Genomic DNA, 24,213 nt, shown 5'->3' with positions numbered 1-24,213 from the left:
AAAAATTTGGAAAATTGTAGCTCAAAACTATAGAAGTTGCAAAATTTAGTACGTTTTTAAATTGATCTTAATTTAAAAATGGACCTGCCAGCCCGCTTTTATTGCGATATGACTATTGAAACAAGTTGGCAGCTCACAACAGTTTATCTTTATTTATTTATCCCTGAGATATTGCTGCAAATTGTAATTTAAGCAAATGGCAGCTATTCGAGATCCCACTGCGCCCGGTTACAACATTGCCCGCGATCCGGCATTGGCAAAGAATCGCATTTACGTTGGAAACCTGCCGCTGTGCACGCGCGAGGAACTGGAGAGCATTTGTCATCCCTATGGCAAAGTTTTGGGTTCGGCGGTGCAAAAGAATTTCGGATTTGTGCAGTTTGAAAGCGAGGAAATAGCCAACAAATGTGCAGATGCGCTAAACAAATCCAGCTTCAAATCCAGAGAATTGAAAGTGCGCAATGCCAGCTTAAAAACAAAGGCGGCCAAGAAGGGAAATATTGTAGTAACTGCTGCAGGAATTGGCGTCATGGGCGGAGTAGGAGGAGTAGGTGCTCCCATGACAGTCCAGGGCGGCATAGTGATGTCAGCAGCAGCGGCAGGAAATGCAGCGCCCATTAATGATTGCGAGATAATTGTGGTGAATCGTGATAATACGTAAGTAATAGGGGTATTCCTGAAACAGATTCGGATTTTATTTCGACACTTTTTGCATACTGATTTGATGTTGATTTCGAGAATTTAAAAAAATGGCGCGAAACACACAAATTGACAAATGAAAGTGGAAAAAACTGTTTTTTCTTAGACTTTTCGTTAATAGTTTACTTGCAGAATAGTGTAATCAGAATAATACTATTTCTTTATAATTAAGCTGCCATTTTTGAGATATTTTAACCAAACTGTTAAAATACGCATTTAAGTTGGTGTTCTATATCCTGGCCAAATTTGGTTCAGATCAGTTTTCGATATCATATAGCTGCCATAGGAACAATCAGTCGAAAATCATCTTTTAGTACAGAGTATCTGGGCACAGGGTATGCTGCTGTCGAGCATGGTCGACTGTGTGGATAGTTGATCGGCGAAACCAAATCTGAATCTATTTTAGGAGTACCCTCAATGTTTATTTTTGGAGAATGTTCAATTATTAATGGAATTTCATTTCACAGCAAGTACGCCGAGTTCATTGAGGATCGCCTGACCAAGGCGGGTATGCGAGTGGATGTGCTCTTTCCCAACGAGGATGTTATGCTGGGTCAGGTGCTGAGCAACATCTCCACCCGTGGTTGCCTCTATGCCGTCCTGGTTACACCCAAACACGAAGCGCTCAACAGCATTACAGTCAATATTTTATATGGTGTGCCCGCCGAGCATCGCAACATGCCACTGGAGGATGCCATTAAATTGATAGTCAGAGATTTTCTAGTCAAGCGGGAACATGATGCAGTAATCAACGTCTCCCATCAACATAGACATCCCGATGCCATGCAGAAATTAATAGAAATGCTGGCGGATAATCGTCCTTTAACTGGATTGCAATATGAATGCATTATCCAGTATCTGCAGGAAGAGCGGGAGAAGCAACTGAAACGGGAATTGGGAGATGCCAATGCCTTGGCCAAACTACAGGCACCCGATCCCGAAATCGAGCTACAAAAGAGGATACTAAGTATTATGAATAAGCCAGCAGTAACAGAGCTCAACATGGAATTAATGTACAACACATTTGAGGAGGTCAAAGCGGATGCAAGACTCATGGAGCTGCTCAAGGATGCGAGGGTCATGAAATCACTGGACAGCATTTACAAATCAGAGGAACTACTAGAGACCATATCACAATGCTTTTAGAATAACACATTTTATTTATATTTATATATAGGATTAGAAAATAAAACTACGGCCAGGAACGCTTGGCCTCATGACCCTCATATTTACGGCGATATTTGAGACCCGTAACCAAAGTTGAACTCTTGGGAAAAGCGGTTTTTCCATTGAATTTTGTATCGGTTTCCGGATTGAACCTCAAATATTCATATTGTATGTGCAAATTCTCGGGCAGCTCAATGCGCTTCAGTGCATCCAATGGCACAGTGGTGTCCACCGTTTGCTGATAGAATGCAATGACATCGGCCACTGTGTTAAGATCGTGAACCTGGGAATTGGGTACTCCATGCTGCAATTCCTCAAAACAAGCAGCCAGAAACTTGAATTTCTCGCCCAAATCTGTTAATTTTCGTTGATCGCCGCCGTTGGTCATTTGCAGCTGGGCGGCCACGGCACGCACACGCTCTGCGGCATCGTTACCCGGCGCATAAGGCTTGTGTGGTCGCAGAAAACTATAAAAAAAATTACACTTTAAGCACATTTTAATTCAAAAATTAGCTCTTCAAAATATTTACCCCTTGGCAGAGATCGATTCCGCCACAGCTGCTAGTGTATTGGTCCTTGTTTGCTTAGCGGTGGCATAGCATCTCTGCCGACTGGCTGCCAACTAATTATGATAAATTTAAGACTTTAATCATTTAATATTTAAATATTTACTTACAGTTTGGGGCAGAGTAAAAAAACCTTTACGTAAATACACCGCTGCCATTGTTTTAGTGCTGTGAAGTTTGCAAATATACAAGCGAGTGCTGCCAGCTTTTTATCGGAAAAAGTACTAGCTACGAGCGCTGCCACACTTTGTCCAAATACGCTTGTGCAGCCCTGCGCAGCTGTCAAAAGTGCACAACACAATCGATAGCCTGCACACTCGATTAATGCACATTGAAACTGATTAAAAACTGTAATTCTAGCTTAACAAATTAATCTAAACAGCATAATTAAAAATAATAAACTGTTTTAAAACACACAAGTGAGTTGTCAGCTTGCCAATAAATTTTTGCGCTCATAATACCATGGCGGTATTTGATATATCGCTTGTTACGTTTGCTGCATGCGATGTATCGATAATTAGCCAGCCCTAAGTGTCATTGCTCGTCTCTTTCTTTTTCCGGTCGCCGAAATGGTACGACGCAAGAAATCTTAAAAGCGAAAAAATAAATTTGTAAACATCTTAAATGTTTAAACAAAATATGACTGCTTATTTTAAATTAATGACAGAATGTGTGCTAAGTGAATAGTTGGTAATAATATTTTGTGTTTTGTTGCAGGGTATTGATATCAATCACAAGTACGATCGCAAGGTTCGCAGAACCGAACCCAAATCTCAGGATGTTTACCTGCGTTTGTTGGTGAAGGTGAGTTATTTATAAAATGAAATGTCATGAAAGTGGCCGTTGTTAAAGTGTGTTTTTTGTAGTTGTACCGTTTCCTGCAACGTCGCACCAACAAGAAGTTCAACCGCATCATCCTGAAGCGTTTGTTTATGAGCAAAATCAATCGGCCACCAATGTCGCTGCAGCGCATCGCACGCTTCGCCAAGGCCGCCAAGCAGCCCGAGTCCACCGTGGTTGTTGTTGGCACCGTTACCGATGATGCCCGCTTGTTGGTTGTGCCCAAATTGAAGGTGTGCGCCTTGCATGTCACCCAGACGGCACGGGAGCGCATCCTCAAGGCTGGCGGTGAAGTGCTGACCTTCGACCAATTGGCTCTGAGTTCGCCCACCGGCAAGAACACGCTGTTGCTGCAAGGCAGACGCACTGCTCGCACCGCCTGCAAGCACTTTGGCAAGGCTCCTGGTGTTCCCCACTCCCACACTCGTCCCTATGTCCGCTCCAAGGGACGCAAGTTCGAGCGTGCTCGTGGTCGTCGCTCCAGCTGCGGCTACAAGAAGTAAACAACAACAACAACTGTTTGGAGACGTCGCTTTTTGGGTTAAGATTTAAATGATTTGTCAATCGTGGAGAGAAAACAACAACAACGTTGCGCTCTTTTGGAGCAATAAAGAATTTTTATTCCAAAAAGTGAACAAATCCATTTCTATATAATATATCCCACTATATGGCCGCAATGCATATCTGCAAGAAACCAAATTTTACTCATATTTCTCGGAATTTGGAATAAAAATGTGCAATGTTTGGATTTAATATGTATCTAATACATGCATATTATTTAATTCTTGTCTCTTGGTTTTATATTGAAATTGAGTAATTCTTTTTTGTTGCAAGCTTCCTTATTAATTTGTTTTATTTATTTAAGAAAAATTGATTACTTCATTAAGTACTTTCAAAGATTTGTATTTTTAATTTTTGATATTTAGTGATGATAATTTGATTCCCTGTTTTTGAATTGTTAGCATAGGAAAATGTTAGATGATGTACTCCTTTTCAAAAATCTAGAAATGTTTATTCTATAACTTTTTAAAAACACCGCTAGTTTAGCGGGAAAACGCTAAATGCCGCTAAAATTTAAACCCCAACAGTTTCCAAACCATAAAAGCTACAGATATGTCCTATACATAGTCGGAAGGGTATATTTGAGGGCTTTTAGGCGTACCTTTCAACTTTTTTTCTTAAGTACTCAGATAAGATTTTACAGGTGAAGGTAAGGTTTTTTAGCTTTCATTTTGGCGACTTATGAAAAAAGGGCTCTAACGATTTAAATTTATATTCAATATGTTTATTCCAAAAATACATTCCTATACAATATATATAACATAAATAACTATTGCAAGTGCGTGCTCCAGTAATTTAGGAGCGGCTGATCCTGCGGCTGTACTCCCAGCACCTTCTTCAACTTGGCCTGAACGCTTCCGGACTTGGCATGATTCAGGCAAATCACTTTGCTATAAGCGAAAGAAGTTCATAATTAATAATTTGAGATAGAAACAAGTTTAAAGAGATCCTATGTATAAATTAATATCAGGGATTAAAACCTTAATCGCAAGCTTAAACCTTAACCGGTTTTAACCGATTGCGATTCGTATTAGTAACTGAAATCCTTAATGTAACAAAATATTCTTACTGTACTGAAACCGATAAGAAACCGATTCATGTGTAACGGTTCGTTTCGGTTTAATAATACATGAAATTCAATAATAGAGAGATTTTTTTTAGAATATGTGTGAGGTACCTAAATACATTTTTTCTAAATTTTCTCATCTGAATATTTTTTGGTTTTTAGTACTCCGATATTTTTACTAGGATGAACTTTCTTAATAATGCTTTCCTTATTTTTCAGCCTTATTGTTAATTCTTAAAATTTTGTTCCTATCTCTATTTCTTTGGTTTTGTATTTATTACTAAAAATATTGAAAATAAACAAAGCTCACTTTTTCCACTCCTCGATGAGGACTTTGGTCTGTTTGTTGAGCACCAGCTCAGTGAAGGTCTTCTCCTCCACAGCCTTGACGGCCTTCAGCAGCTTCACCAAGAGATCAGGCACTAAAAACACAGATGAATCTCAAGATTAGCTAATATTTAGTAACTCTTAAAGACTAATTACATTTTCTGGGCAATTCTGCTGGCCACTTGACGGAGACGATATCGTTGCCATTGACATGCTTGTCCAGGAAATCAATGCGGAACACGGAACTACTGGCAATGGGAACGGCAATGTCATTGGAGACGGAGATGATCTTGTACTCGGAGCTGATGGAATGCTGATGCTGTGCATCAATCCGCATCAGTTTCTGCATTGGCTCCGGCAGCAGCTTCTTCAGGCACATCATGAAGAGCACTGTGCGTTCGGGAGCACCACGTACAATGATCTTGACGCCAGTTAGAGCACAATAGCAAACGGTGGCAAAGTCATCCTTGGGCAGCACCTTCTTAATGTGTCGCAGCGAGAAGAAGCCCTCCTGTTCCGGATCATCCTCGTACATTTGGATCATGGGCAGCGTGGAACTGTTGTAGGTGAGACGCTGGGCGGGCGGACGACCGCTGCTCTGTGGCGGCAACCAGGGCAGATTGCCAAAGGTAATGTGTTCGGTGAGGAAACGTGAACCGGCCAAGAGTATCCAGGCAAAGTGTGAATGCAGCTGGGCAAAGATGTGCTCCTCCCCGGTCAGCTCCAGCAGCGAACGTGGAGTTGGCATCAGGAACTGTGCACCCGACAAACGTCGCTGTCTTGCCGAATAATTCAACTCCTCCGTTGCCTTGGTGCGCTGTGCACCCGCCTGCAGCTCCAGCGAGATCTTGCGCAAGTGCTCGGCCAAAAATGGCTTGGTATTCAACAGAAAATACTTGTCCTTCATCAGCACTATAATCGAGAAGAGTTGATAGTAACCACGTGCCTGTAAATCGCACACACGAAACGTATGACTCAAGATGTGACCACGCGAGGAGTCACCAAAGTAGACAAAGCCACCATCGCCATCACCGTTGCCGTTCCCGTTCCCCTTTCCGTCTCCATGCCGTTCCCGATTGCTGTTGATCTCACAGCTGAGACTGCGCACTGCCGCCTGCTTGACCAGATTGGCCACCTCCTGCATGGTGGCCAGCTTGCTGCTCACAAATGTCGCACCACTTTCCGTATCCTTGCTGTAAATGCTGGCATTGCTATTGTTCCTGCCCAGCGTATAGTTGCAGGCGGAGCAACTCTTTTGTCCCGGCTGCTGTTGTTGCTGCTGCTGCTGCTCCAGATTCACCAGATCCTCGATTTTGGTGTCGCGCAGCGTCTGTGTGCAGAAGATGGCGCAGGGACCGTGCGCCTCGCAAAAATGGCACAGCGCAATAACCGCATTCATTTAAAGTTTGACGTAATTCGTTGTTGTTGACAAACAAATAAAAAAAAAATGCCAATTTTTGGCTCACGCGCCTATCACTGTTGTCAACTTAGCTGCTTTATAGCTAGCTCTAGCTATTTGCAAAGTTTGTTTGCTAGAAAAATTTCAAAATTGCTATTAGCTGTAATTCTGGCCATTTTAAATGTATATTAAGTTAGGTTTTGCTATTAATATTTTTGGTAAAACTTTGCAAAAGTGCCCATAAAAACAAATTTAGATGATTTCCAGACAGAAACAGCTATTGTTCCCCTTAAAAACTTGACAGCACTGGAACGGAAGACTGCCACCCAGTCAGAATTCAGTATTTATTAATTATCATCTGATGTACCCGAACAGTGTTTATAAGCACTTACCAACACTAGAAACATCTAAGGCGGGAAGACAGCAAAAGAAAGAAGAATTGCTAAGTTATAGAAATAAAGCTTACTTAACAAACTCCAAAGTGTGCTTTTCCCCTACATTCACCGTTAAGACAGTTTACTGAAGAACTCTCGACTAAGAGAAATGCAATCCGCCGCCTAGAAGCAGACGTGGGACTTTTCGGGTAAGTGCATCACTCTCATGGTTACTTAAGTTCTAAATCACAGTGTATGTGAGCCTTGTCCGTCTGGTTAGGCAGCCGAAAGCTCTGACTCATATAGCTCAACATACTAATTTTTATAACTAATAATTTGTTTCATTTATTTTAGACTGTATTGCCAATCTACCGTTTTCCAATTTTTGCACGCAACTCGCCCGTTTTGTATTTTTTTTATTCCTATTTTTTTTCTCTTATCAGGCCATTTCCGGCTTCAGGCACTTTTCTCCCATAGTGCAACTTGTACAACAATATTTTTATTATAATTAATTAATAAATTTATATAGATTATGATAATACTGTAAAAAACATTTAATATTACCTTAAATTATAATTTTTAAACCTGCACTTCCAGTTAGAAATGGATTTTCTATTCAATCAAAACTGGAAAGTGCAGCTCGGAAGTTTCTCCACTGCAGTGCTACCAACACTACTGGAAAATTTTACTTTAGAGGACCCCGTTGAAATTGATATTGCAAGGCCCCCATGTGATGGGAACTTTGGTGATATAAAACTGAAAGAGGTAACGCTTTAAAATACCTTTAATTTACAAATCGTTTTTAATATAGCACTTTGCAGGAGCTCGGATGTGACTCTTTTTCTGCAGTGAACAAAGCTGAATGGGATAATAAAACGATTGCGGTGAAAAAGTATAAATATGAATATATTTCGGATGAAAATCTTCAAAAATACTCGAAGCTCAGAAACGTCAGTCATGAGAGCATTTTAAAGTTTTATTGTTGCTCAGGATGCAGTCTGAATCATTCTGATTTACTAATGGAGTATGCGGACTGCGGATCACTGCACGAACAAATTCACGGAACAGGAGTACAAAACTATACCACAAGTACTGCCCTCAATTGGATGTACCAGTGTGCGATGGTAAGTTAAATTTTCCGTATTTCTTAAGCGAATAACTGAATTTTATTATACTTTGTAGGGTCTTGAATTTTTACATAATCAGTCTATTGTTCATTGGAATGTAAAGCCACGTAACTTGTTCCTAACCAAAAACTTTCAACAATTGAAGATCGGAGAATTGGGAAATACACCTAGGCAATTAAGGAAAAGGGAATCTGTTGTCTATAAGGCCCCCGAGGTATGAATCAATCTACATATAATATTTTAAATAGTAATACCAATCCAAAACCAGGGACCATTTTGTTGTATTTACGACGAGAAATATGACGTATACAGTTTTGGGATAGTACTCTGGGAAGTCCTGACACGACAAAAGCCTTTTTATAAAATGACGTTCGTAAGGGAAACTTCAAACTACGAACAGCTTTTCTCCCATTTTCCCCAAGACTTATCCTGTGACAACATAAGATCGCTGATTGAATCATGTTGGAATCTTGATCCGAAAAAGAGGCCCACTATGAAAGCAGTTGCCGTACGAATCGCAGTGGAAAAAGCGGATATGGGACTCGACGAGGTTATATTAATTATTATAGAAGTTTCGTTAGTATATTTAAATAAACAATTTCAGATTATGGGATCTGGAGCCTTCGGTGTTGTCTACAAATATCAATTAATCGATGTTCCATGCGCGGTGAAAAAATTTTTTGTAGACGATGATGATGCCAAGAAAAAAATTGAGCGAGAAGTGAAATATTTATCCCGAGTTACCCATGAAAATATTGTCGAGTTGTTTTGTACCCTGCATAGCAAGGATTCAAAAACATTTATTGTGATGGCCTACGCAGACTGTGGAACACTTTATGATTACATTCATAAAGAGAAAGAACAAAAGCGGAATGAATATTCCGATTCGACTGCTCTCAGTTGGATGCGCCAATTAGCCAAGGTAAGATCAATTTTCATTTAATTTCTACATGTAAGAGTAATCGTGAGAGTTTTCCACATATTGCAGGGCCTTCATTATTTACATGCCACGGAGCCAAAGCCAATTATCCATCGAGATATTAAGACGAGTAACTTGTTACTTGCCGACAATTATCAAGTATTAAAAATTGCAGATTTTGGTACAGTTAGAGAACAGGCTACTGTAATGACAAAGGATTATGTTGGGACACCTGAATATATGGCACCTGAGGTCTGTAGTCGTTCTCATTGAAGGTAACCAATTTAATCTCAATTATGCTTGTATATACAGACTGGCTTGGGCTACGAGTATTCGGAGAAAAGTGATGTTTATAGCTTCGGGATCGTTTTTTGGGAGGTGATGTCCCGAAAGAAACCCTTTTACCACTTGAAAAATCGAACTCCAATCGTCATTATGAACTTAGTCAGTCAAGGTCAGTAAGTAGTCAAGCTCTTTACTGCGTTCTTAATACTTTTATAACTCCAGGGGAACGGCCTCCCATCGAGGATACAAAGGATGACAAGTATATAAGAACTATAATTAATTATTGTTGGCATAAAAATCCGGAAATACGACCATCATCGTGGAATTTAGCTTATTGTGGTGTGGGATTTTCGATTTTTCATGTGTTGTCAGAAATTCTTAATACAGAAAGTGTGATAAAGAGTATTATACCTGGCGGGACCTTTGATAAGATCAATTTTAAATCCGAATAATCAATAATATTTAACTAATTTTATGCAGTTTATAAATAATGAAAGAAATACATTTTAAAGAGTTTATCAATTTATAAAATGCTTATAAGTTTGAAAAAATATTATGTAAATATGTAATTGAAATAACGAGCGAAATTTATTGCCTAGTTATTTAAAGCTATTTTTTTTTTAAATATACTGTTCTTAAATGCTTTTCGCAAATTCTTATATTGGAAAAGTGTTGTGTTCCCAAAGCTACCTTTTGCTTCCGTCTGTTGGCACAATAATGACGCTTGCACTATTGTTTAATCCGGCCAAATGACAATATTGCATAATTTTTTAGGAATACCCCTACTTTTTAAATTGATTAAAATTTGAAAATGGTGTTAAATGCGCGAACCAAGCCTGCCAACCCTTTTTTGTAGCGACATGACTATTGAAACAAGTTGGCAGCTCCATAGTGCTGGAGTGCGCGGCGGTGCAGTAGTAAAATTAATACAAAATGTTTAATTAAAAAGAATTCGGATTTATAATGGAACAAGCAGCAGTTGTGATTTGCGAAATTGCAGAGGAGTGTGTGGACAGTGGGCAACAATTCCTGTTTGCATACCGCAAAAAACAGTGGGCAATAAAAGAAAGTCTAGCGGAGAATGCAAATCAATTGGTTGAAATCATAACAAACTGTGAGTAGTTTTTGAAACTGAAATAAAAGCAATAAATTTCTTAATTAAACAATTGTTGCAGTTGCAAAAAGACGCACCGCGAAGTTGCGATTCCGGATAATTGGCACCACTTTGGTGTTGCTGCAGTTGGAAGGCGGTAGCTGCATTTCGGCAAATGCACAAGATGCACAACTGGCAGTCGAAATATTTCCCATTATATTCAGCAATTTCACGCCCACATTGGACTTGGAGGTGCTCCAAGAGCAGCATCAGCAACAGCGGGAGCTCAAGAGCTATGTGACCACGCAGCTGTATAATGCGCTGTACTGCAAGCATCAGGAGCGGCTAAATGATGCACTGCCTCCAACTTTATCACTGCCCAGTTGCTTCAAATCACAGCTGCGAAAGTATCAACAACGCACCGTCAGCTGGATGCTGAGTCGTGAGCTTGATTCCAATGAATTTACTGCCAATTATACTAAATACAAGACTACAGATCAACAGCAACAAGTTTACAAACACCAATACTGCCTGCAATTCTATGAAGATGAGGCAACCATGCCTAGGATCAGCTTGCCACCAGGTGGCATACTCGCCGATGAGATGGGTCTGGGCAAGACCGTTGAACTACTAGCTACACTGCTACTAAATCCCAATTTGAATATTGATAACACTTATTGGCGCAACTCTTTGGAGCAGTTATCGGATGTTGTGCCGCTCAAGAAACGTCGTCGGCAGCATAAAGTGCATTGTATTTGCGTGCAACAGCTAAATGCAGCTAAAAAAGTGCAATGTTTGCGTTGCCAGCTGTGGCAGCATCAAAATTGTATGCAGGATTCATATGAATATTACATATGTCCCAATTGCTGGACTGAATTGACAGTCGAAACGGAGCAGCTGGTGAATACAGGTGCTACCATCATCATATCACCGAATGAGATCAAGACACAGTGGCAACATGAAGTGGGCAAGCATGTGAATGACACTTTAAAGGTGCTACTGTATCCGGGATTGCACTCCGGCAGCTGGTATAGTCCGTTGGAGCTGGCCAAATATGATATTGTACTAACTGATTATACAATACTCATGCACGAGTTGAATCACACGCCCAGGAACACAACAGATCGTGAGTTGCGCTATGAGCAGCGTTATATGCGTCCCAGTTCGCCACTGCTGATGGTCAAGTGGTGGCGTGTCTGTCTGGATGAGGCCCAAATGGTCGAGAGCAGCACATCGAAGGCAGCGGAAATGGTCAGCAATTTGCCTGCGGTTCATCGCTGGGCAGTCACCGGCACTCCCATACAAAAGACCATTGATGATTTGGCGCCACTTTTGAAATTCATTGGTTTTCGGGCGGCATGTGAACCTTTGGATGCCTGGCAAACAGTGGCCAATTCCTTTCTGCTCAATCACAAGGTGGAGCCATTGTTGGAGCTATTGCAGCATTGCATGTGGCGCACCTGCAAGTCCAAGGTGGAGCAGGAACTGGGCATACCGCCACAATCGGAAGTGGTTCACTATCTGGATCTGAGCAATGTGGAGTCACTTTACTATCGCGAGGAGCACTTTAAATGCACCTCACTCTTCCTGGACGCCATTGCCAAGCACAGCAAATACAATCCCAACACCAGCAGCTCCTGTTTGTCCTCCATTTCACCACAATTACTAAGGATCATGTTGCAGCCATTTCTGCGCATACGCAAAACTTGCTCCATTCCCGTTGTGGTCAATAAAAATGTCTCCGATACCAACACCTATATGAATCGACAGGAACTGCTGGTCCATCTAAAAGCCACCAATGAGAAGGAATGCAAGCAGGAATTGCGCACTTGGGCATCATCCTACAATGGCATCGCTGCCATCAACTTCATACAGTCCCAATACAAAGACGCCATCAACAACTATAAGCAGGTCATCAAGCTGGCCAATGATTACAACGACGAGCACATATCGTAGGTTACACATATAACAACTTATCTCCATTCATTTTTCTGTACTTCCCCTTACTCAAAAACTTCTCAGTCTCATAACTTTGTCAAAACTTGACCGATTTTCATGCGGAATACCATTTTGATCATTATTTGGCCTCTAATTTGATTCTGCATCAAAATATTATTCACATAAAAAATTTCCCTCACTGTCAATTTTTTCGGTATTTTCCATACTACCCCTTGACACTTTTTCAAAAACTTCCAAATTTTATAACTTTGCCAAAACTCAACCGATTTTCATGCGGAATACCATTTTGATCATTATTTGGCCTCTACTTTGATTCTGCATCAAAATATTATTCACATAAAAAATTTCCCTCACTGTCAATTTTTTCGGTATTTTCCATACTACCCCCTTGACACTTTTTCAAAAACTTCAAATTCGCATAACTTTGCCAAAACTCAACCGATTTTCATGCGGAATACCATTTTGATCATTATTTGGCCTCTACTTTGATTCTGCATCAAAAAATTATTTACCTAAAAAAATCGAATTTTTCACTGTTATTTTATCCGTACTTTCCCTTGACTTTCCCCTTGACGCTTTTTCAAAAACTTTAAACACGCATAACTTTGCCAAAACTCAACCGATTTTCATGCGGAATACCATTTTGATCATTATTTGGCCTCTACTTTGATTCTGCATCAAAATATTATTCACATAAAAAATTTCCCTCACTGTCAATTTTTTCGGTATTTTCCATACTACCCCCTTGACACTTTTTCCAAAACTTCAAAATTGCATAACTTTGCCAAAACTCAACCGATTTTCATGCGGAATACTATTTTGATCATTATTTGGCCTCTACTTTGAATCTGCATCAAAATATTATTCACATAAAAAATTTCCCTCACTGTCAATTTTCGGTATTTTCCATACTACCCTTTGACACTTTTCAAAACTTCAAAATTGCATAACTTTGCCAAAACTCAACCGATTTTCATGCGGAATACCATTTTGATCATTATTTGGCCTCTACTTTGATTCTGCATCAAAAAATTATTTACCTAAAAAAATCGAATTTTTCACTGTTATTTTATCCGTACTTTCCCTTGACTTTCCCCTTGACGCTTTTTCAAAAACTTCAAACACGCATAACTTTGCCAAAACTCAACCGATTTTCATGCGGAATACCATTTTGATCATTATTTGGCCTCTACTTTGATTCTGCATCAAAATATTATTCACATAAAAAATTTCCCTCACTGTCAATTTTTTCGGTATTTCCCTTGACACTTTTTCAAAAACTTCAAAATTGCATAACTTTGCCAAAACTCAACCGATTTTCATGCGGAATACCATTTTGATCATTATTTGGCCTCTACTTTGAATCTGCATCAAAATATTATTCACATACAAAATTTCCCTCACTGTCAATTTTTTCGGTATTTTCCATACTACCCCCTTGACACTTTTTCAAAAACTTCAAAATTGCATAACTTTGCCAAAACTCAACCGATTTTCATGCGGAATACCATTTTGATCATTATTTGGCCTCTACTTTGAATCTGCATCAAAATATTATTCACATAAAAAATTTCCCTCACTGTCAATTTTTTCGGTATTTCCCTTGACACTTTTTCAAAAACTTCAAAATTGCATAACTTTGCCAAAAATCAACCGATTTTCATGCGGAATACCATTTTGATCATTATTTGGCCTCTACTTTGAATCTGCATCAAAATATTATTCACATAAAAAATTTTCCTCACTGTCAATTTTTTCGGTATTTTCCATACTACCCCCTTGACCTTTTTTCAAAAACTTCAAAATCGCATAACTTTGCCATTTCATTTACAGCGTCGACAGTTTGCTTCAAATACATGCGCTGCACAATATGTTAAAGGCTTCCAAATTGGCTCCAAAAAAAGACGAGCTTCCAGATGAGGAACTCTCCACTTATAGCCGCAAATTGAATAAACTGCAGCGCAAATATTTGGAGACGACGACACCAGTGATGAAGGCTGCTGAAATGGCCTATGAATCGAAGCTGGAGGAACTGGACAAATTGGCTGAGGAATTCGATTCAAGTATTGTGGAATTGCTTGCCACATTGATCAACACTGGTGAATGCTGGCACAAAGCCGTATGGAATAGGATAACTCATGAGTTTTTCCGTCTAAGTATTTCAACGGAAAAGCTGGCTGAAGTGACTTCCATGACGGGTGTAGTGTATTTACTTCACACTTGGCACGATCGATTGCGAGAGTTGCGCAAAAAGTTGCGTCATGACTTTGAAATCCTTAAGCAAATGGTGAGCCAAGCATGCGGAACTATGGAAAAGGGACTTCCCCTAACTATCGATTCAATTAAATTTATCAAAAGCGTTTCCAACTGTCATTTGGCTGAGATTATGGCAAGTATAAACTTATTTCAATTTTAAAATAAAACTTTAAAATTAACAACTAAATTATATTACTGTTTGACCTGATTGACTGACTGAGCATTGTACAGGGCATTGCGATCTTGAAATTTTGATAGCTAAGATTAAATTTATTGCTATAAACTATATTAATAAGTTGCTTACTACATTTTAATAAAACTCTTTGACCTGACTGAGCATTGTACAGGCCAAACAGACTGACTGAGTATTTTGACACAACAGAACTAAGATAAATTTATTACTATAAACTATATTAATAAGTTGCTCACTACGTTTTAAAAAAAACTCTGACCTGACTGAGCATTGTACAGGCCAAACCGTTAGATGTGCGATATTGAAATTTTGACACAACATAGCTAAAATAAATTTATTACTATAAACTATATTAATAAATTACTAATTTACAGGATGACAAACCGACTAACGTGGCAACCAATCAAGGAAAACCCCCAAAGAAGCGTCTTTGTCATTTATGCAAGATACGTGAGTCTGTGAATCAGTTTGAGTGCTTGATCTTTGCCAAGGAACTGGGCAAGGAGGGCACCATAACAGATGGTTCCGAAAATCCCAGCTGGGAAATAACACTGATCAAAGTTGTGCTTGGCTTTCTGAGTGCCAAAAGTGAATTTCACGAATGGAAAAAGGAATGTACAAATAAATTGGAGCAGCTGGACTGTTTGCAGAGTCTGGGAAAATCACAGATTAAATACTGGATTGAAGTGGAATATGTGATAAAAAGTTTTGATGAGCTGGACATGTGCAAAATGCGCATATCGCTCACAGAAGATCCGGAGGAACAATCAAACTATCGCCTCCTGCCCGAACAGTTGGAAGAGCAACGTCTGTTCAACACTTCAAATATTGAAGAGTCGCAATTGAATTTTATACGCTTGATGGGACGTCTTAAATATTTGAAGCATTTAAAGGAAGATACCGGAGATAAACCCTGCCCGATTTGTCAAACTCTGGATGATGAGCGCGTAAGGAATGCTTCCTTTAATTATTTACACTCTAATAAACTCTATTTTGCAGTATGTGATGATGTCCTGTGGACATTTTCTTTGTCAGCACTGTCTGGATAGCATGAAAAAGCGAATGGGACGAGAGAGCACAACAAAATGTCCAATGTGTCGACAGAATTCGCCTCAGTAAGTTGTAGAAATTGTACTTTAAACAAAACTTTCCTTAATTAAATTTTAATTCATTTATAGATTATATTATTCAGTGCGTAAGGGTAAAAGTTCCAAAGTAATTGGTGACTTTTCCACGAAAATTGCATGCATTGTCGAGCAAGTGATGAAAATTCAAGCACAATGCGTTGACAAGGATGAGGAAAAGATCCTGATCTTCTCGCAATGGGCAAACATTCTGGAACACATAGCCAATGCACTGAGAAAAAATGGCATCACGTGTCGCAGCAAGTTTACAAATCGCGACATTGATGAGTTTAAGGTAATTATTTTCATCTTGTAGATAATCAAAAATTTTAATAACTTCTCTTTTAGCAACCTGAACTGAAGATTACCTGTATGCTGATGCCCATTTCGCGGGGTTCAAAGGGTTTGAACCTAATTGAGGCTACACATGTGTTTCTAGTGGAACCAATCTTAACTCCTGGCGAGGAGCTACAGGCTATTGGTCGCGTCCATCGCTTTGGCCAGACCAAGTGAGTGTCAATCTATAATCGAATATCCAAAATTGTAAACAAAAATTTGGAAAAAATAATTTTTTTTTTAAATAATGATAAATAATGTTATTAGAAAATTTTATTTGATTATATAAGCTGCTTTTTCTAACATTAATTAAATATATATTTTAACTAAATTTTTTCTTAGTTGAATTTTTGAATTTAAGCCTTGTTTTATTTCATTTTATTCTTATATTTTACCCTGTTTTTTTAATTTTTATCCAAATTTTCGGAGCTGGTATGAGGTATAAAATATTCATTGTGATTCTGGTTTCAATTTCCCTCTTTATCACTTTTTCAGACCCACAACCGTACATCGTTTCATTGTTAATAATACCATCGAGGAGAATATAATGAAGCTTATAAAATCAGCTGACGATAGATCGACATTATCTACACACTGGGATCTGGATAATATGACACTGGATAGCCTAAAGGAGCTCTTTATTATAAAAGGAAATAAGTTAACCTAAAACACTTATATTAAGTTCAATGATTTAAAAAATAATATTATAATTTTATTATAATATGCGCAGTATTATATCTATCATTAGGTTTATATAATTATATTTATATAAACATTAATTATATATATTTGACATCTATATAAATTAACTTTGATTAAGCATTTTTTTTTTATTTATTAAAAAAAAATTTGTAAATATTTAAAACCGAATAGAATAAAGAATTTTAATTTATGTGTTAAAGAGATGTAATTAAATGTAAGCAAGAATATAGATTTTAATAATTTCATTGTTAAAGAAACAATCTACCTTGAGATTCCCTAAAAAATCTCTTATAATTAATTTGTGAATTGTATTGTAATATTAATAAATGTCTTTTATTATACAAGTAATACACATTTTTTAAAAATATTATGTTTTTATTTGAACTTAGAGCTAACTTTTCTTAAGTCTAGGAGTAATGCTAATTAATTATAAGGATTTCAAAATATTGCATTCTTAAGATATAAGTTTAATATTGTTTTTTTTTTTCTGGCTGCCATTCAGTTCTTAAAGTATTTTCACAAATTGATAACATTTTTGAAATCTTATCATGCGGGAGTTGTGGCTGGTTTAATTCAGACATGGTCGATCCTTAGATCATCCAGTGTGGTGCCATCGGCATGTGCCTTCTGAGCATAGTAGCCATCATAGGATGTGGTCGCCTTTTCAATCTCCTGCTGTTGCTGCAATTTCTGTAGCTGCTCGTAGGCGGCTTCCTGAATCTTGCGACGCTCCTCGTCCGCCCGCCGCTTCACCTCGTTCTCCTCGAACTGCTGCGCCTGGAGCTCAGCGGATGCTGCCGCTCGCTCCGCCGCTGCCTCCTGGTATTCATCATACGAGTGCAGATTCTTATCGGTTGCCTCGATTTTGTGCAGCGACGAGAGCTGCTCCTTGGCTGCCTCGGCAATCTCCTTGCGTTTCGCCTCCGCTTTGCGTCTCGCCTCGCGTTTGCTGCGCTCCTGCTCCTCCAATTCCTCCCGAGCCGCATAGAATTTTGATGAGATGACAGGCGGACGATTCTCATGTGTGCGCTGGTGACGCTTCAGTGCCGTCTCCTGGCGGAAATGTGTGCCACAAGTCTTGCACTCGAAGGGCTTCTCCCCGGTGTGTATCCACTCGTGATGACGCAGTGTCTGCGCCTTGGCAAAACGCTTGGGACAGAAGCGGCAGGCGAAATCCTTGACCTTCTCATGGATGATCTTGTAGTGCCGCTTCATGTTGCCAATGTTATTGAAGCCCTGACCGCAGCCAGGACAAATGTGCTTGCCTTCCTTCTTGGTGAAGTTGACTTGCGGTGACCAGGAGGGCACTGATACCGATGGTATGGGATTGACAGCGGTGCCAGCTAGCTGAGCGATGTCCACACGTTGCACACGACGCGGATCCTTGGGTATGGTGGCCACCGATTCGGCGCATACTTTCAACAGCTCATCGGCGGCATTTTGGGACATGATGACATCGACTGCCTCCGCTGTGCTGGACGGGACAGGCACATCTGTTGGCTCCGTTGTCGCTCCCTCGCCCAGTTCCACCTGTCGCTGTCTATATGTCTCAATGGCACGCAGCACACGCTTCTCGTGCGTCTTCAGATGCTTGGTCAGACTCTTGGGATAGAGGAACTTCTTGCCACAGACCTTGCACTCGCAGCGCTTCTCTCCCGTGTGCGTCATCTCATGGATCTTGCAGGCATGCGATTTACCAAAGGTCTTGCCACAATACTGACACGCATAGTTCTTGATCTTCTCGTGCACAATCTTGATATGATTGGCCAGACTCTGTTTGTTGTGGGAGGCGTGCTCGCATATATGACACTTGAACTTCTTCTCCTGCGTGTGTGTGAGTATGTGTGTGTTCCACTCCTGCCTGGTGGTCTTGCCCACACCACAGTACGGACACACATAGTTCTTAATGCCCGCATGCCGCATCAGATGATCCTTGAGTGCGCTGTTGATGACAAAGCGTTTGCCACAGATATTACAGGGAAATGGCAGCTCCTTGCCATCATGCTTATACATGTGCTTCTTCAGCGCCATGGGACAGCGGAACACCTTCTCACACTCGCTGCAGGGGTAATCTCGGGGTGGTGCCGCCGCCTTGGAGATGTTGTGCACCTTCTTCATGTGGAACGTGAGCAGACGAATGCGTGGAAAGCTCTTGCCACAACCCTCCACACTACAGCTATGCACCTCGGACAATTCCGTGTGCGCATGATCCACATGCAGCCGCAATCCTCCAGCGGTGGTGAAACCCTTGCGACAGCTCTCCACCTTGCACTGGAATGGCAGCAGATCATTGTGATGCTTCATGTGCTCCTCATAGCGTATGGCCTTCTTGAACTTCTGATGACAGATGTGGCAATCAATGATGCGATGCAGATGACGCTCTGCGGCCGGAATACGCTTGCGTTTCGTCTTGGCCATCTCTGATCCTGAGCTAAATTCCTCCTCTTCCTGCTTCCTCTTAGTTCTAGGTAATCCTCGCAAGCGTTGCGCCAGCGGCATATCATCATCCCCATCGCTGCTATTGGGCTCAAAGTCCACATCATGGTCCGAGTCATTGCTGCTCTCCATGGAGTAATCCTCATCCTCCGCCACCACATCCTGTTTGACTTCTTTTTCCACCTCTTCCGCCTCCTTGTCCACATGCTCCAGCATTTTAAAGACATCCTCCTCATTCTCAATCAACTCCATCTTGTGATCATAGTTAATGCGATCCTCCTCCTCCCCAGGCAACTCTGCCTCCTGGGACGCCACATTCAGCTCATCAAAGTTATCCATTTGATTGATTTGTGCCGCTGCAGCAGTAAAAAAATTATTGGCCACCATCTCCTGAAATCGTTGCACCGAGTCCACGCACAGCTTCTGAAAGTCATGCAGATCATTAAGCCGGCTATAACAATTGGTGCACAGATTCATGGGGAATCCATCCTGTTGTTCCACCGAGAGTGAAGTGCAGACACAGAGTTTTTTGGCCAGTCCTGGCACCAGGAACAGATCGTAGGCGGCATCGTTGCGCAGCTGATTCAAGCAGATCCGGCATATCGTGTGTATGGAGTATTCACTCCTCTCATTCATTTTGTAATCGCTTTCTGTTACTTTATGTTTGTAGCGTAATAAAATAGAATTTACTATGAGAGATGTATCGACTCGTTCGGATTAAGTTCTATTGAACTAGTCACTAAAGTGAACGAACGAACTAAGTACCTGATTGTACTTCATTTAGTTCAAAAACAGTTCGTTCAGTGAACGAAAAGTGCCGTTGTTTTTCGGTGCAGTGTCCTGAAGCCGATTGCTACCACTCCAGTAAAAATTTTCGATCTGGTTTGATTTTTTTTATTTAAAAAAATAAGTACATTTTGGAAAAAATTAGTCTGACTTGACCATCGAGTACGGTCACTTTGTCAGTATATCGATAGTTGTTCCATATGAAGATTCCACCCGTTGCACACCTCTAGTTGTATATACAAAGGCGCAACAGTGTTGCCCGAATATCAATGGCTAAAACAGCGGAAAAGATATAAATGTAACCAGAAACAGCTAAGCATTTATTAAACATGCATTAGAAATATTCAAATTTGTTGAATTACTTAATATTTTGCTAGAGATACGAAATAGCGTAGTTAAAGAACTAAGTTTTTAGCTTTTGTAATTAAAAAATAGCTGAGCTTAGCTATATTTTTGCCAGCACTAATGCGCGCACACACACACGCTTGTATGTGTGTGTTGTTTAAAATAAAAACAAATAGAGACAAGCAATTAATAGTAGTCTCGGGTGGTTTTTGTTCTAGACGGGGGACCCCTTACCCATGTATCATAATTATAAGCCCCTTAAAAAGTGGATGAAGTGGAAACACGTCTTAGTTTTAATATATACGATAATATATTTCCTTAAATAATAATCATAATAATCATGTTGTTATTTTGATTATAGTACTTAATTTAATAGCTTGAAAGATATTATATAATTGTGTGTGTTTTTAATCCATAGCATAGCATTTAATTTTGACAGATTTTGATGTCATATTTATAATTCCATTGATCTATATAATATTTCCATTTTTAGGTCGTAAATATAGCGTTGAAGTAAGTTGAGTTCCGGCCTATATAGTTCTATTTTTTTCTCTTCAGTATTATTACTTTATTTTTTTTCGTTAAGAATCTTGCTGTTAATTTGAAATTGTGCGTTCAAATCTAGACAACATTTTGGATTTATAGAGCTCCATCGATCCTATATATTTCCTTTTTTATTGGAGTTATAGCGTTGAAGTAACTTGATTCCTTGTTTTCGATTCAAAATAATTATTTCCTTTCTAGTAGTTCGATTTTATCTAATTTAATAATCTTGCTATAAATTTGAAGTTCCATGGATTCAATTAATTAAGATATTAAGTTTTTTTCTCAGAAGAGTTCTCAATTCAATTATATCTCAAAATATGGATAAGTGTGCAATAATTTTAGATTTGTTAGATTAATTAAAATTTAATAATATTACAATTAAAATGATTAAGTTGTCAAGAGTTTTACAGGTTGGATGTGTTATGAAGCCATTTGAGGGATTCGCATAGATAGTAGGATCATATATATGGTATATGGGGTATTTCTTAAATCGACTGGGACAGCTGTAAGAATTATACATAAAGAGGAGAATCTTTTACATTGATTAAGAAACTCATTCTCACCGTTTTCTCATTTTAAACATGATCTAATTTGAGAACATCGGGATTAACGCCCTCCGCTTCCGTCTTCTGTCCATAGTAGCTGTCGTAGGATCCCTTTTCGCTCTGGATTTGCTTTTGTAGCCTATTGAGCTGCTCACAGGCGGCTTCCTGAATCTTGCGATTTGCCTCCTCCTGCTTCCGCTTCGCCTCGTTCTCCTCGATCTGTTGGGCGAGGAGTGCAGCTGTTGCCGCCGCTCGTTCCGCCGCCGGATCCTGATATTCGTCATGAATCTTTGGTTGTTTCTTGTTGAGCTCCACTTTTAAGCCTCGGGCTTTGCTCACTGATGGTTTTGGCGGCTTCTTCTCCTTGGGCTGCTTGGGCGGCTTGTCGTGCACCTTGAGATGCGTCTTTAGCACCTGCTCCTGCCGGAAATGCTTGCCACAGATCTTGCACTCGAAGGGCTTCTCACCCGTATGTATATACTCGTGATTACGCAGATATTGCGCCTTGGCAAAGCGCTTGGGACAATAGCGACAGGCGAAATCCTTGACCTTCTCGTGTATGATCTTGTAGTGGAGTTTCATGTTGCCAATGTGATTGAAGCCACGTCCACAGCCGGGACAAATGTGTTGGCCCTCCTTCTTGGTGAAGTTGACTTGCGGTGACCAGGAGGGAACGGATACAGAAGATATGGGATTCACAGAGGTGCCCGCCAGCTGAGAGATGTCCACACGCTCCACACGATGCGAATTCTTGGGCTTGGGCGGCACCACTGGCAGTGGCTTGACATCAACTGGCTCCGTCGAATGACTCTGCTGCTGCTGCTGATCCTGACTGACGTTCGGAGCATCTGGAGGTTTCACAGCTGTCGAAGCTGGTGGAACATCACGCTTCTCATGCAGCTGCAGATGCTTGGTCAATCTCTTCTCGAAGAGAAAGATCTTGCCACAGATCTTACACTCGCAGCAATTCTCTCCCGTGTGCAATCTCTCGTGGATCTTACAAGCATGGGATTTGCCAAAGGTCTTGCCACAATACTGGCAGGCAAAGTTCTTGATCTTCATGTGCACCACCTTGACATGATTGGACAGCGCCTGTTTGTTGTGGGAGGCATGATCGCATTGCCGGCACTGGAACTGTTTTTCCCGAGTGTGCGTCAAGATGTGCTTGTTCCACTCCTGTCGTGTGGTCTTGCCCACTCCACAGTAAGGACACACATGATTCTTGACGCCGGCATGACGCAGCAGATGATCCCGGAGCACGCTGTGTATGTGGAAACGTTTGCCGCAGATCTCACAGGCGAAGGGCAACTCCTCTCCCGTGTGCTTATACATATGCTTCTTTAAAGCAGTGGGACAGCGGAACACCTTCTCACACTCGGTGCAGGCATGACGTTTGACATCCGGCTTGGCCACCTTGTGCACCTTCTTCATGTGGAACGTGAGCAAGACGGAGCGGGGGAATGTCTTGTCGCATCCCTCAAAGGTGCAGGCATGCACCTCGGAGAACTCAATGTGGGCATGATCCATGTGCAGACGCAGTCCTCCAGCGGTGGTGAATCCCTTCTTGCAGCTCTCCACCGTGCACTGGAATGGCAGCAGATCATTGTGATGCTTCATGTGCTCCTCATAGCGTATGGCCTTCTTGAACTTTTGATGACAGATGTGGCAATCAATTAAACGATGACGATCCCGCTCCGAAGTTGGTATTCTCTTGCGTTTTCCCTTCGATCTGGGTCTATCATCATCCTCGTCGTCGTCATCATCATCATCATTGGATTCGGAGCTGGAGGAATTGTCATCATAATCATTATTGCGTTTGTTGGTTGTTTTTCTGGCCTTAGCTTTGGTTGCTCCTCGGGTTGAGCCTCGCAGCCTGGACAGCGGCATTGCATCATCGGATTCACTGCTGTTCACCTCAAAGTCACCATCTCCGTCTCCATCTCCATCCTCATCATTATCTTCCTCACTCTCTGATGTTGATTCCCCCTCCTTGTCCACATCCTCCACTTCCTTGTCCACATCTTCCAGCATTTTAAACACATCATCCTCATTCTCAATTACCTCGATTTTCGTATTCAACAGCGGATCAAAATTAATGCGATCTTCTTCCATTTCACCCTCCGGAGGCGCAATATTCAGTACATCCACATTATCAATCTGATTTATATCGGATATGACTGGAGTAAAATAATTATTGGCCACCATATCCTGAAACTTTTGCACCGAGTCCACGCACATCTTCTGGAAGCCATGCAGATCGTTCAGCTTCGTGTAGCAGCTGGTGCAGAGGTTCTTCGGGAATCCGTCGTGCTGCTCCACCGACAAAGAGGAGCAGACACACAATTTCTTGGCCAATCCTGGCACCAAAAACAAATCGTACACCGCATCGTTGCGCAGGTGATTCAAGCAAATGCGGCATATCGAGTGTATGGAGTATTCACTCCCCTCATTCATTTTGTATTCGTCTATTTCTTGCTTAAGTCAATTGCAAAGTTTTATATCAAATCAATTTCCAGCACAATTTCTCCGCTGAGAAAAACTATGTATACGCGTCCATAAAAG

At 40.6% G+C, this 24,213-nt stretch overlaps 8 protein-coding genes across 9 annotated transcripts; 4 read left to right on the top strand and 4 right to left on the bottom strand.

The window, feature by feature from the left end:
• The first annotated feature begins 169 nt into the window (after positions 1-169).
• Positions 170-1,925, top strand: LOC117786597. Its single transcript, XM_034624934.1, has 2 exons — positions 170-657; positions 1,167-1,925. The coding sequence occupies exons 1-2, from the start codon at positions 197-199 to the stop codon at positions 1,843-1,845; spliced, it is 1,140 nt and encodes a 379-aa protein (XP_034480825.1). The 5' UTR covers positions 170-196; the 3' UTR covers positions 1,846-1,925.
• On the bottom strand, positions 1,840-2,648 carry LOC117786599 (39S ribosomal protein L50, mitochondrial). The gene is made up of 3 exons (XM_034624935.1): positions 2,543-2,648; positions 2,397-2,488; positions 1,840-2,333 (listed from the first exon to the last, which is right to left on the bottom strand). The coding sequence occupies exons 1-3, from the start codon at positions 2,588-2,590 to the stop codon at positions 1,892-1,894; spliced, it is 582 nt and encodes a 193-aa protein (XP_034480826.1). The 5' UTR covers positions 2,591-2,648; the 3' UTR covers positions 1,840-1,891.
• Positions 2,649-2,954: 306 nt separating this feature from the next.
• Positions 2,955-3,911, top strand: LOC117786600 (60S ribosomal protein L18). The gene is made up of 3 exons (XM_034624936.1): positions 2,955-3,004; positions 3,150-3,236; positions 3,299-3,911. The coding sequence occupies exons 1-3, from the start codon at positions 3,002-3,004 to the stop codon at positions 3,773-3,775; spliced, it is 567 nt and encodes a 188-aa protein (XP_034480827.1). The 5' UTR covers positions 2,955-3,001; the 3' UTR covers positions 3,776-3,911.
• Positions 3,912-4,534: 623 nt separating this feature from the next.
• On the bottom strand, positions 4,535-6,701 carry LOC117788727 (folliculin). Its single transcript, XM_034627568.1, has 3 exons — positions 5,383-6,701; positions 5,210-5,321; positions 4,535-4,723 (listed from the first exon to the last, which is right to left on the bottom strand). Exons 1-3 carry the CDS (start codon positions 6,623-6,625, stop codon positions 4,603-4,605), a joined length of 1,476 nt encoding a protein of 491 aa, XP_034483459.1. The 5' UTR covers positions 6,626-6,701; the 3' UTR covers positions 4,535-4,602.
• Positions 6,702-7,693: 992 nt separating this feature from the next.
• LOC117788017 (mitogen-activated protein kinase kinase kinase 7-like) lies at positions 7,694-9,850 on the top strand. The gene is made up of 8 exons (XM_034626671.1): positions 7,694-7,764; positions 7,821-8,123; positions 8,182-8,340; positions 8,395-8,676; positions 8,731-9,048; positions 9,115-9,297; positions 9,358-9,499; positions 9,553-9,850. The coding sequence occupies exons 2-8, from the start codon at positions 8,019-8,021 to the stop codon at positions 9,780-9,782; spliced, it is 1,419 nt and encodes a 472-aa protein (XP_034482562.1). The 5' UTR covers positions 7,694-7,764; positions 7,821-8,018; the 3' UTR covers positions 9,783-9,850.
• A 376-nt stretch (positions 9,851-10,226) lies between these two features.
• Positions 10,227-17,023, top strand: LOC117788464 (E3 ubiquitin-protein ligase SHPRH). 2 transcript variants are annotated; one of them, XM_034627242.1, is made up of 8 exons: positions 10,227-10,444; positions 10,506-12,375; positions 14,216-14,771; positions 15,206-15,778; positions 15,831-15,946; positions 16,010-16,250; positions 16,304-16,464; positions 16,787-17,023. In XM_034627242.1, exons 1-8 carry the CDS (start codon positions 10,294-10,296, stop codon positions 16,956-16,958), a joined length of 3,840 nt encoding a protein of 1,279 aa, XP_034483133.1. In that variant the 5' UTR covers positions 10,227-10,293; the 3' UTR covers positions 16,959-17,023. The 2 variants fall into 2 exon arrangements, with proteins under 2 accessions (XP_034483133.1, XP_034483134.1); XM_034627243.1 differs by lacking the exons at positions 10,227-10,444; positions 16,010-16,250; positions 16,304-16,464; positions 16,787-17,023 and having other exon boundaries at positions 10,945-12,375; positions 15,206-15,774; positions 15,831-15,889.
• Positions 17,024-17,355: 332 nt separating this feature from the next.
• LOC117788680 (zinc finger protein 91-like) lies at positions 17,356-20,132 on the bottom strand. The gene has a single exon (XM_034627513.1). The coding sequence runs from the start codon at positions 20,063-20,065 to the stop codon at positions 17,567-17,569; it is 2,499 nt and encodes an 832-aa protein (XP_034483404.1). The 5' UTR covers positions 20,066-20,132; the 3' UTR covers positions 17,356-17,566.
• A 1,012-nt stretch (positions 20,133-21,144) lies between these two features.
• Positions 21,145-24,207, bottom strand: LOC117787941 (zinc finger protein 85-like). Its single transcript, XM_034626579.1, has 2 exons — positions 21,670-24,207; positions 21,145-21,609 (listed from the first exon to the last, which is right to left on the bottom strand). Exon 1 carries the CDS (start codon positions 24,103-24,105, stop codon positions 21,682-21,684), a length of 2,424 nt encoding a protein of 807 aa, XP_034482470.1. The 5' UTR covers positions 24,106-24,207; the 3' UTR covers positions 21,145-21,609; positions 21,670-21,681.
• Between the last annotated feature and the right edge of the window lie 6 nt (positions 24,208-24,213).

Source organism: Drosophila innubila (assembly GCF_004354385.1).
Source record: "Drosophila innubila isolate TH190305 chromosome 3L unlocalized genomic scaffold, UK_Dinn_1.0 0_D_3L, whole genome shotgun sequence".
NCBI classification, from domain to species: domain Eukaryota; kingdom Metazoa; phylum Arthropoda; class Insecta; order Diptera; family Drosophilidae; genus Drosophila; species Drosophila innubila.
The sequence above is the reverse complement of the archived record's forward strand: the minus strand, read 5'-3'. Positions and strand labels throughout refer to the sequence as shown.